At 35.9% G+C, this 13,432-nt stretch overlaps 1 protein-coding gene across 2 annotated transcripts in view; it reads right to left on the reverse strand.

Moving 5' to 3' along the window:
- Positions 1-461: 461 nt before the first annotated feature.
- ITFG1 (integrin alpha FG-GAP repeat containing 1) overlaps positions 462-13,432 on the reverse strand; it is a 69,418-nt gene continuing 56,447 nt past the window's right edge. For both annotated transcript variants that reach the window (XM_048958756.1, XM_048958757.1), the window contains exons 15-18: positions 7,089-7,213; positions 6,141-6,223; positions 4,591-4,708; positions 462-1,216 (exon numbers count right to left, since the gene is read on the reverse strand). In XM_048958756.1, the coding sequence (XP_048814713.1) occupies positions 1,157-1,216; positions 4,591-4,708; positions 6,141-6,223; positions 7,089-7,213 (386 nt within the window). In that variant the 3' untranslated portion in view covers positions 462-1,156. The remainder of the gene's footprint in view (positions 1,217-4,590; positions 4,709-6,140; positions 6,224-7,088; positions 7,214-13,432) is intronic.

Raw genomic sequence — 13,432 nt, forward strand, 5'->3', positions numbered from 1 at the left:
TTTATTAGGAATGCCAGCTGACAGCTTTAAATGTACAATAAATCATGTAAACTCACTGAGAATATAGGAACAACTATTAAATGCAAGCATGATTATTTTTAGAGACTATGTCAGGAATTAAATTATATCGAGCAAGGGTAACATTATCACCATCTATATAGAATTGAGCCCTTCTGCTTCTGTAGTTATTACAGCCTCATGATATTTAGGCACTGCTTACTCTGAGTGTCCTATGCTATTTAATCTCTGTACATTTCATCCATTAATCATGAATTCTAGGGCGTCAATCCTCATTCTCCTTCCCCTCCAGAATTCTTCTTCTCATGTCTTTAAAAAAGCCTGAGCACCAGCCAAATACAAAGCCCCCCACCCTTTTTATAAGAGCAGAACCCACAGAAGTTATTTTCATGTCGTTAGGCCTTTCTAAAAGACCTAAGGTTATGGTATAATTACAAAAGCACTTTGTGTCACACTGATACATTTTATTACTTCAGTTCTTTTTAATGTGCCATCATCTTTGTAGAACTAACGTATAAATACCGCATCTATCCCACAAGTACTGAACTACCATCAACACTGAAGGTTTCTTTGAGTTTCCCAAGTCCCAAATTCTTTAGCAATTGCACATATGAACTTAAACAATGAGAAATACAGAATACTTTCAGTTAAGCAATCAATTAATGATTATATCATCTGAGAAATTGCTCAAGATTAATTTTCAGAAATGCAGTTTACTTTGCAGGAATGTGTAAATAACAATACCAATGTCAGTGGTACAAAGTATTCTGCTCACTAAAATACTAACCTTTATTTACACAGCTTTCTATCAAATATATTACTAAAGAGCTGGTGGTATGTAAACAACGGTACATGCAAAATTATCCCTTTTACTATGAAAAATTAATGTACACTTCTGTTAAATAAAGACCAAATGCTATTATATACAGGCTTTTTTTGTTTTTGTTTTAGTTTTTTTCTGGAAGGCCTTAAGAGACATTCAGGTCTATTTTTAATATGTTCCAAATAAATACCAAATAATGCAACATTTACAAATAGCACACCAGCAGTATTTTCCATAGTAATCATTTTACAAATCAGAATTTAGTATTTCAATTAAGCAAACGAATAGCAGCTCCTCCATAAATATTAAGGCATGTCACATAGCATCAAAATGGAACCGATGAGCTTCCTGTCGCTTCTCTCTGTCATCTGCTTTCTGAAAAATAAAATAAAAGCAGTTTGTGGGATTCAGAGCAATGCTGTTACAGAAACGTGTTGTCAAATGTCAGAGAACGGTTCATTTTTTTTCCCAAGCCATTCATCTGACAAAAGGCAAAAAGCTTAGTAAAACCTCAATAATTAGCTTTCAAATGATGTCAGTTTGTAATAGCAATAATCGACTCAAAATTGGCTTCTGCTGTTAATACTCAGCTGTTTTAGCATTTATGACCCATTATTTTCTCTTGTTCTAATAATGCTTTTATGAGAGGAATATTTCAAAACCGAAGGACGGTTCCTGGTGTGTACGTATTTAGCCTAATACAAGATAAAATCACTTTGGATTAACTGTAAATGTTGTCATCTACATTACACTTAAAATTAGATTTTTTAAATTGAAATGTTAAATACAAATTCAGACAAAGACAGCAGTCCAACTAACAATTAACAGCACCAAGTAGGCTAAAAAAAAGAGGACTGTTCCATGTTTTTGTGTTCAGAAAATGTGAGAGGATGTATTTCCCCACTTATTGATGTGGAACACACATTGATCTGCTGAAAGAGCAGCTTGGATTGTGCTTGGAGAAGAGACGCACAGCGAAACGGCACCTAGAACCCATGGAAGGTGCTATAGCACGTGCTCTCCCCCCTGCCTCCCCTGTGTTTGAAAGCAGTGACAGAAGAGGAGAGCTCCTCTCTCAGGAGCTTGGAGTGCACAGCAAACCTTTAGAGCAACCGGTGTTTTTCTCATGACAGACAGTCCCTATAAATCCCAGTATAAGAAAATGCAGCAAAACAAATGTAAATGCTTTTTTTGGTGAATGAGTAAAATGAAGATAAGCCTTTACAGTATGCTGTTGTGTGGGCATTCAGATTTGTACCCAAGTTGATACATATACATGATGATTTTGGTAGAAAGCAGTGCATGTGTTCTGCCATTAAAGTTCGTCATCTGCTCTGGCTCAAGGCCAGAGATTTCCTCATCACACACTGTTTATGTATGACAGTGATTCCAGTGGGCTAACTGTGGATTTTACTGCGTTCTGTGGCAGCAGTCGAGCTGTCATCTAACTATTGCATTTTATGGCATTTTGTGGCAGCAGCATGGCTGTCAGTGAGGTTTAAGGTACATCTGCCTGGCTTTTTGGCAGGGTCTTTATCAATGCCAGTAGTATTCTGAATGTCAAAAATGGGGTGGGAAAAGGGGAGTGGCATACTTTGCTAAATTAAAATGCTTGTCACATTCCACAGTGCTATGCAGGCTCACTTAGAAAGCAATTTTCACTCCATTTCTTGTCTGCTTCATGAAAAAAATACGACTTCAAAATTTGTCGGTAACTGACATTGTGATGAACTCATCAAAACTTCCCTAGCAAGGATTATCATCAATGCCTGGTGTTCACCTGACTAGTCCCAAGTTCACAAAGCAAATTAAAAAGAATCAAAATACAGGAAATGTGGCAGACTATACTGTTATAAGATGAAATAACGGCTTCAATTCTTCCTCAGCTTCTCTTTTATCTGATGTATCAAAAGTAAACACTAATAACTCAAAGCCATTCATTTTTTTGTAATGGATCAAAAATGTCTAAGGAATGCCAGAGCAACATAGTATCCCCAAATACTACAGTTATTTAAACAGCACAATAACGGCTGGCAGCTGAATGCCTAAGAACTATTGCAGACAAAGGACTTCTGCTGCTCCTTATCTGCAGAGGTCAAAGTACATGCTTTCTTTTAACTGCTGAGTAAAGCATGGCAGCTTACATACAGATACATCCTCAGGGGAAAAAGGAGAGATTGCAGCTGCCAGTGCATTTCCCCTTTCTTTCTTTGTGATAGGTACTCTAGAAGTCTGCAGGGAAAACAGCATTGAGGCAGAACAGTATTCTCATGAAAGGATTACTGGAAGAGGCAGAAAACAGTCCCAGTCATGCCACTGGCTCACAATACTGCCTTGGTCAGGACTTTCACTTGTTCTGTACCTCAACCACTTTTTTCTAAAACTGGGAAGGTAAAAATCAATGGGAAGGGCATTTGAAAATTAAAGGAATTAACAACTGTTTACACAGTGATCTAAAAATACACAATTTAACCAAATATGTGTGCCTATTTTGTGCAAGGTGCAGGCTGTTGCAAAGGAGTTTAACACATGACCAACACCACTTTATTCACACACGCTTAATGAAGGGGGCTTGAAATGGCTCAGAAAGCACCCACTCCAGGTTGAGTGCTTCTTTATATTGAAATAAAGAAATTTTTGTTAGCAAAGAAAGCTTTAAACATTGTTGTTGAATCTCAGTTTCTCCAGATGGAATTATACATAGTCCTTCACAACACAGAGACCAAACATTTTTTTTTACTCCTGTTGCTTTAGACGTATTGGAGACAGAGTTAAAGCCAGGCAGTGACAGTCCAAGCTATCACTTAGTAATGCTTTCCTGGTACATTAGGACACGTTAAGGGCAGTCATCACAACATTTGTATTTCCTTGCTGTGTGTGTTGCGTTCCCAGCATCACTGTGATTTGGAGACCATATTTAACATTGTGAAGAGTGGAGAATGACAGACAAGTAACATTTAAATACGAAGCATGCGCAAAGCCTATCTGAATGTTTAACAAGGTCATTTTATTTTCACAAGCACAAAATAACAAACAGTTCTACCATGTCAAAATGTGCAGTAATTGTATTTGACAGCTAAGATTATGGTTTGGGTATGCAGTAGCATTTATTGGCAATCCTGCCAGTTGGATATGATTGCGAACTGCATAGTTAAGAAAAATGGGAATGCATTTCTTTTGTGACATGAAAGGCCCCTTTCAAAATGCTTCTTCAAATCAATAGATTTCTACACACTGCATGTATAATTCAGACACATAGAGCAAAGCAGCCAATATGCACACAATTGTCTCCCTATACACTCTTGAATGCTAATGTGAATGCAATCAGCAAAGATAGTTACAGAAAAAAGAAATGTTTTTCCTCTTTTTTAGATTACCAGCAACTCAAACTAAGTAAATTGAATTTATGTTCCCTTTTTCTAATATTGTACTTCTAAAAACTGCAACGTAGAAAGCTTAGATATGAACCAAAAACTTCTCATTTTGTTGGCAATAACAGTTTAATGGCAAAAGCTTATCAATCCTTTCTTCATTTCCCTTTTCAAGTGCCTTCAAGCTTAAGTAGAAACAATGCCAATTTTTAAGCTTGCAATAAATACCAAATTAATGACAAATCCACACCTTTAGGGAATTAATGCAGTCTGTGTCAGAAATTATATAAAGCTGCTCAAAGATGTACAAGCCTATAAGATATAAGGAAATGTTAAATAGCATAGAAAATACAGAAAAATACAGCTAATTAAACTTACCTTTTCTTGCCAGTGTAATATGCCAATTATTGCCAGGATAAAAACACAGACACCAATTAAGGCTATAGCTGTTAGCAGCACTATGTTACTCGGGGTCAGATACAGCTTGGCACTCCAGCTGCACAAAAGAGGAAAATCCAAGGAAATATTAATACCCTTAATTAGGAAGTAGAAAACATTTCACTTACGAAGATCAAAATAACTTGCTAGTATTGAGATAAGTAGCAGCCTGGTCCATAAAAACCCAGTGGCTGTACTTGGAGACTGGAGCTTAATGGTGTTTACTTGGAAATGCATAACAATTATTTTCAAGCATTGCCATTGAAATTGAGCTTATTTATCCAGGAATGCTATGAGCATCCTCAGAGACTGACTTTTATACTAGTTGTAGGCAGCAGAACCAGTTGGCTATGGCAGAAAAATACTGGAAAGCAACGAAACAAGGCACTTGAAGGACTTCTGGAAGGCATCCCTAGAATGTTGTGGGGTTCCAAGGCTCAGTAACACTCTTTTTATCCTTCAGACTTCTTGTCATGGGAAAGCTATCAGCATGATCCTTTATACTGAGGCAGTACCAAGTCCTCACAGGAAACTGCATATTTATATTAAAAGGAATTATAAATTAAGAAGTGTTTTTTAGGAAATCTTAATTCTTTTGGAATTCTATTCACCACAGTTCAGTGGCCATAAACTTGCTCTCTAAAAAAAGCAGAAATAGCTTATGGATGACTGAGAAAATTCTTCATAATGCATACCTTTAAATACCTTAACACTGCAACTAAATGTTCTCCATCTGCCAGATGTTATTCCTGTGGTTGTTAATTAGTAACTCAAGTGGCACATCACTTCTCAACTGTTATTTGTTCTGTAGTACTCTGTAAAATTAGCTGCTGAAACTGATGTCAGAATCATTCCTGCATGATAAATGCAGCTGACCTCACTAGTAGATCAAGCGGCAAAACGCAGCTGTAATGCGACCAATGTTTTCTCTAACAGCAACGACAGAAACATGCTTCATTTCTGAGACAAACATTTTAATTTCCAAATGAATTCAATGTTGAAAAGCTTATGTAAGTAACTCCTTCACCTTTACTTAAGGGAAAATATTCATACCTGTGGCAATAGATAGCGTGATCAGAAGGGCTAAACTGAAGCTTTTATGTACAACTGGGCAGAAATTGCATGTTTGGTGAAACCAAAATGCTTGCTTCAATCATTACCATGCTTACAATTTGTAAAAAAAAAAGCAAAAAAAAAAGCAAAAAAAAAAAGCTGGTAAACCCAGCAAATATGTTATTATTTACAGGAGTTCAGCTGGTAATAGATTTCAACTGCTTATGGTTACTACATAAAATTGTATGTAAATACTCAAATATATTCTGTCCAGTCATAGTGGCAACAACAGTACCAGAACTGAGTCCCTCTCCTTCATTGCTTTTAGACCCACTTTCTACACAACTTAAAAGAAAAAAGGAGAAGAAAAAAGAACACAGATTTTAAATTAGGCATTATGTAATTTTGTGATGTGCAATTCAGAATAAAGAAATTACCTTCGAGGAACATTATGAGGATATGGGATGACTATAAGCTGGGAATTTGGTATGATAGCTGTCCATTCTTGTTTCCTTATGGACTGAAAGTAAAACAAAGGCTATGTCAATTCCTAACAAGTCACCACACTTAAAAGCGAAGTCTTTTCTCTGTTGAAATGTGGAAAAGGAAAAAAGAAAACCTCAGAAGTGATTGCTTTTTTTTTTTAAGTGACTTTTTCCCTTATGTTTATGTAAGTCTTTCATTCTGAAAGCTCCAAAGCACTTTAAAAACAACAAAGTCTAAAGCAAGAGAAGTGCTGTTGACATGAAACACAGTATCTGCTCAAAACGCAGATACAACGCAACAACATAACAGCCAAGGAAAAAAAGAACCAGTTTTACAAAGGAATTTTACCAATTATCTAAACCAGAATATCATGGGTACACTGATACAAGTACCTCATTTTTTAAAGCAATATAATCAGATTTTTTTAAGGACTCTGGACAGTCAGGAGCCTTTAATGTTTCACCTCAAGATTAGACGATGCAGTAACCTCTACCTCCTGTCATATTGATCATGGTGCCATCACTGAGGTAGAATGGATTGTGTGAGTTTACAGACCAGCCAGAGCAGCCCCAGGGAAATCTTACAGCTGAGACCATAATAATTGGGCCACCAGGTCTAATACACATTTATCATTTAAACAAGCACCATATGACTAATGCTTATGCACAGCTTCAGTTATCCTTTAGTTTCATTGTTGGCATTGGAGCTTACACCCACCTTAAAAACCACATGTGCAAGGTATCAGTGTATTTTTTTTGGCAAACCCTTTTCTGTATTCAAATTTACCTTGATATTCATACTTATGAAATAAGTGTCATTAGCAATTTTCGTATTCATTTTCTCTATTATGAAAGATAATACCAGAAATATTAGCTTGAGAATCATGAATTTCAGCTCACCTTTTCTCCTAAAGGACGAGGAATTCCAACATACAAATGGTCAAGGAAGTTAGCACTACGTCCCAAGCCCAGAACATTGTATGGCAACTGGAGAGCAAAATGTGCTGACTGGCTCAGCTGTCCAGCTGCAATGAAATTAGAAAATAAGAAATAAGCTTTTGGAAAAAACCCTTCTATGCAAGCACGTTTCAGGGGCAATTATAGAAGTGTGATTTTTAACATTTTTAATGTCTCAGTCCCACATTTCCCAACTGTTAATGGGCACTTAATTGTAATGTTTCTTAAATACTTCAGATTTCTAGGTAAGAGAATTCTTTCAAGCACCTTTTATGTGTCAAACTGCTATTTGTTACAAGTTGAGGTGAAATGAGTTATTCATATTTATTTAGGCATGGCTGGCAGCAAGGATCCCCATTTACTGCTCCACTCAAAAGCCCAGAGGCTCACTTTAACTCTTGCTAATAGTAATCAGCAATTAATGTTTTTTCTTGTGTCACACAGTCAGCAGAGAAAATGCTCACAAACAAATTCTCACATCATAATTTGATTTAATGACGATGGGATAACAGCTGTTGCAAGTTACATCCTATCCAGGGCGCGTAATAATAAAGAACTGAATGAGAGACTAGATGGTAAAAATAACATTGTTTCCCACCAGAAAAGACAGTAGGAAAACAGAAACATGCAGTTACCTACAAGTTCACTAACATGCCATTTCAAGGTGGCCAATTACTTCATTTAAATAAAACCTTGTAATCTTAATGTCCAGCAAACTGATCCAGATCCTTTGTGGACTCTTTGTTCACTCCCTAGATGGCTTCTTAGCAAGTGGTCTGATGCCATGGTATGATATCAGCATCTCAAAAACCACAGTGAATTCAGCCCTTCACAGACTGAGAAGTTTAAAGCATACTCCAGCACCGCAAACCAAATGACGTGCTCAACAGACAGTTTTTGTTGTTGTTACTGGTGTTGTTTTTAAATATGACAGCAGTGTCAGGATTTTTTTAATGCCACATTTTTCTCATTAACTTTGGCTTTGTTTTAAAAACAAACAAAATATCCAATACTCTTTCATGCTGTAACACAACAAAGGATTTTCTTTAAAAAGCTGTCTCAGTAATGCTGATTTCTGAAGGACAAGGTGTGATACTTCATATTGAAAGGTTTTTCAAATGACTTTTGAGTGAAATACTTAGGATTATAAGGAGACTGTAACTTAGGTCTTCCTTTTTTTTTTTTTTTTTTCATTATACAAATGAAATGAATGTCAACTAAATTAAAGGAAATAAAGGAAAATGTCATACAGTGTGTGCAGTCAGCCTTTAAAGAGTTTAGAGAGTTAGATACTGCATTAGAATTCTTAAAAGCACTGAATAATTTCATGGCCTCTAATACTGATTCTTATGCCTACTTGGATAAGGATGATGAAATCTTATGCTTCAAGATGTAAGTAAATCATATGCAAAGGTCAGAAAGAAACGCTTCCCACTACACAGTACAAATGCTTTTAGTTAACCTGCCTTAAAATGAAGAGAAATTAGCTAAGCAGGACTTGGGAGGATGGCAAGTAAAAGGTTCTAGTTTATTTTAAAGTGGACTGACTATAAATATGGGAGATCACTGAAATGATTTCTTGCTTTATTCCACTTGCATCTATCAATTCCCATGAAGGTTTGGTAGTTACTGTAAGTGCTCCAGTTAGAACTGCAAAAAGTAATAAAAAGGACAAATGTTTATCTGAGAAGCATAAAAACCTCGAGCAACAATTAAAAATAAAAAATGACAGACTACTGTTAGCAATTTATTGCTTAATTTATTTTTATGTTTAATTAGTAGTCATCTGAAGTTTGCAGTTACCAATAATTAATTTACTTATGAAAATATTTCAAATTTAATTTAAACTGCAACTCTAATATTTGCTATGTTGTAAAATTATTGTGGACAGATTTCTACTTATACCAAGAAAATCTGAAAATACCATTCAATCTTCAGTAGAAGGGTGAGATTTACTGCTTACATTAAGATTGTTCTTTAAGCTTCTGAAGTGTAAGCAAGCAAGATGGAGAAAGGAGTTGTTGCTTCACAGTTTTCTTCACTTGACCAATAAAACTGGTACTATAAACAAGACTTTTATTAAAAAAAAAAAAAGACACAAAGCAGCCTTCACCTGTACATGCTGTGTATCAATTCTCCTTTAAAGACTTCAACACCTAAATTTTCTTATTAACAGCGCACACAGTCTTTTCTTGCAGATGTTTTTTTTTTTAAAAAACAAGCTATCTGGAAGCACTCAGTTATACCATGTGCTATGAACTCAGAATATGGCGTTGTCATAAATGTTTCGGTTCTAAATTGAAAGTCAGTAAGTTCATTGCTTCAAAAAGCTTGGAGTAAGAAAACACCATTTTCAGATACGGTTTTCAGTGGTTTCAGCCTGTCAGCCTGAATTTTTATGAAAAAGTTCACGATGTTAGGCAGCCAAACCTCACAAAATTCTTGCAGTTTGATATTGAAAAATTGCTCTGATCATCTCCATATCTATCTCCTTATTTTCAAAGTCTGGCATATAAAATTTGAAGCAATCCATACCATTAACCTTTTGAAAGTCTTGTCTGAACACTGAATTATGTGTTGTCTGTAACACATACAGAACTTGTTCTGTTATATCTGAATGAAGACGTATTCCTTCTATTTCCATTATGCTGACATAAACTTCCTGAATGTCCTCAACAGCTTACTTCAGGGTGACTTCACCTAAGCAGCATAACTGCTAAAATGAAACCAATTGAACTTTATTAATGGAAGGTGATTGCATTTACATGTAGATGCAATGCTGTTTTGTTTTTTTTTTTAAAACAGAACTGATTATGTGTGAAGCAGGACATCCGAACCAGCTTAGTTGAACCTACACAGCTAGGTGCACAATGCTGATGTTTTTCAATCAGTTTAAACAAATTTTGAGGAAATACAGAGCAGAATATATGAGTGCTAAAAAAAACCTGCCAATTAATGGAAGCCTCCATTTCAGACCTGCAGTCTTTCTCTCTTTTTTAATTATTAAACTTTAATTACAAAGCTTCACTTGCAGATCCAAATTATTAAAGCCATTCAGATTAATTTAAAATACAGTAAAAATATTTAGGCTTTCAAAAGCCCCCCAGATTTGATCTATTAGAGGACTGAATAGCCAAATATATTTTCATACAAGAAAATATTACACTGTTTCTTCCTGTTGCTATGTTTTCCTCTAATTGGAGAAATGGTGTATTTGTCAAACGCTGTTATATATGTATGTACATAAATAGTAACCGTGAATACTATGAATAGTATTTGTGATGTATTAACTCGTTAAAAAAAACCCAACCATGCACGTCTTACAAAACTGTAACAAAGAGTTGCTTAGTTTCAGGCATACATTCTTTTTACCCCTTAAAAATTTAGGTGGCTTTTCTGGTGAAAAACAGAAACAAAAACCAAAAAAACAAAAAAAAAACAACCCCAACCAAACACTTTATTGCAGCAAACATCTTTTCTGACAGAACTGGAAAGCTTTCAAAGAGTTGGAAAACTGAATTTCCTCAGCTCTCATTGAAAGCTTTAGTTTCGTTCCCTTATTACTGCATTTGGAGTTACAGCCCACTGATGAGAGAACAAAGAAATACAGTGGAGTAAGAGCTCCTTTTTTGGTAGTGATACGCAGAATGGCAACCTGAGCTTCTGAAGCGCTGAGGGTATTTCCTTCTTGTGACTTGGGTGTTTGCTAAGGAAATCCTAGATAAGCACAGCACAACTTTATCTCTTGCCTTTTTCTACAGTATTCTTTTTTTCCTGGAGTTCCAGAGAAAGCATGGAAGTGGACTGAATTTGTGTAATTGCAACTTAGATGCCTTCGGTGCTGCTAACATCTGCGATACTTCCGCCAGCCCATGCACCAATGATCCAATTATACTGGAACATGTCTTCATTAATAACAAATTTCACCACAAAATTTACAGAGTAAAGGCAGAATAACCAACCTTTTAAGAAAAGCAAAAATTATATGACCATGTTTTTGATATTCAAACCCTTTGCACAAGTAAAGTTGTCTTATTTATAATGCCTGAATATTTAAAGTTTGATAGTATTGCATGCAATATTAAGAGTTCAAGAAAGGTTTCTATACAAAAAGTTACATAGAAAAACATACTACAGTCACCTCCACCTGTAGCAACCAAAATATCTCCTAACAGAATTCAGATATTCAATTATTAAATGACTCAAGGTTCTTCCATCTATACCATTTTCTATATAGTAGAATTCTATATAATGAATTCTACAATGTCAAGTATCTACTGATATAAAGCTTTGTTTGCTTTTATCTGGGATATTCCTCAGTGTTTACACTGTAATAGACTACTATGAAAACTGCTAGTCATGCTGTTTAACTAAATTGGATGTGAGGTGAACACACATGAGAACATAATGCAACAACAAAGAGTAAACAGATTTCACTAAGCCAGGAAGGCAGGACTTATCCAGGACTTATCCTTCCTTCTGTCATGGGAAGCTTAAAACAAAACCAGAGCTCTAAAATGAGATGCAGTATTTATCAGAGCACAGAACTTCAGGCAGCTGCTTAAGCAAATTACAACTTGATCCATATAAGCAACCCAATGAAGGTGTTCACGGGATAATATAACGGATAGTCATGAATATTCATCTGTGAGTAAACACAAAAAATTTACTGTTCTGTGGCTCTTGGCCGCAGTCATAAAATTTTTGGTAGATACAAACTGCAACAATAACCCATATTAAGTATAAAATCAGATATACATCTATTTTAACTTCAAGAGAGAAAATTATGAAGTCCATGGCAGAAGCTGCAGACAAAACAGTATCAACTGCAGTATCAACTTGCAGACAAGTACGTATCAACTTGACGCTCCCGCCGTGTTTGGTACTTGCTACATACATCAAAAAACATCTCAAAAAGCTTTTCATAACAGGCCCTCTCTGCCAGAGGTGCCCTTATCACAAAAATATCTACAGAGAGCTCTATTTTCCCTCAGCTGTCTGCCTAGTCAGCATGCCAAGGAGTCAGCCAAGTCCTGCTCAGGTTATGGACGTGCAGAGCTGCCAGTCCTATCTGTCAGTGCAAAGCAGCAGACAGACACGCTTCAAGGCTTCTCGCCTACAAAGGAGAGAAAGTGAAGGTATTTGAGGGCTCAGATGTTGCATGGCAGAGGGAGAAAAAGCAGGAAGACAGAAAAATTGGAGTGTAGTGAAAAGGTAGCAGAGAGAAAACTGAATAAAAAGAAGGTGATAGCTAAAGGTAGCTTGGTGTTCATGGTATGATGTTTCTACAGAGCTGTTCAGCCTTTGCAACTACCTAATAACAGATGTAAAATGCTTCTTGTGCTGGTGCTACAGCATGAAATTGTCCTTGTGCAGTTTCTCAAAATACTTCAGTAAATTAACCAGCTGCTCTATATAAAGTATCTGTTCCAATTTACATTATTTTGAGCCCACAAGGATATTAATTCTAAGAAACTCAGTTGATAACAAAATAAATAGAATCAAACTTGTTGAGTAAGTAGTCTTTTCAAGAAAACACAAAAGGTCATTATTTGCAAAGTACAACAGCTGGCAAAAATGTCACATTTTAAGTTTAGCCATGGTAGAACTGTTAGTAAATAGATTCAGCTCACGCACCTCCACCATGCCACAGAAATAGCTTTAATTTACTCTATGCTCAAGTTCTGCTATTGTATTCTAGCTTACTCCAGGTACTCCTGGTTGAAGGATTCAGCTGAAAAACTCTCTCAGAACAATATTATAAGATCCTTGGAAGCAAATAAAAACCTGGAAATACAGATGTGGAGCTGAGACTCCTGAAAAATAGAAACTCCAAGAGAAAAAGAAAGGGAAAAGGCAGGTTGCAGGATCAGAAGACATGGCTGAAATTAGTTTACCCACCTCTCCCAGATTTACACCAGAACCTGATCTGATCATAAAATGCATTCAATATAAAAAGCTGTTGCACCTGAATTGCTTCTCAGAGAAGGTCTGTGGAGATGTTCACAGAAGATGTAAGACCCAATACTTATGCTCATTTTGGCAATTGCTATTCCTTTTAGTTAATTTAACAATATTTCTTGTTGTAAGATTACAGGCAAATTGAGGAGTATAGAAGTAAAAAGCACTGAACACACGCTAATTATTATTCTGCTATCTTTTAACAACATACTGGAATGTTAACAGTAGAGAGAATAATTCTAACAACGTTTTAAAAAACCCTCTCAATTATGCAAATTTACTGTAGTTAAGACTTGGCAGATCAAAGAACTTCAAAATGAATTTGA

Source organism: Lagopus muta, chromosome 12 (assembly GCF_023343835.1).
Source record: "Lagopus muta isolate bLagMut1 chromosome 12, bLagMut1 primary, whole genome shotgun sequence".
Lineage (NCBI taxonomy): Eukaryota > Metazoa > Chordata > Aves > Galliformes > Phasianidae > Lagopus > Lagopus muta.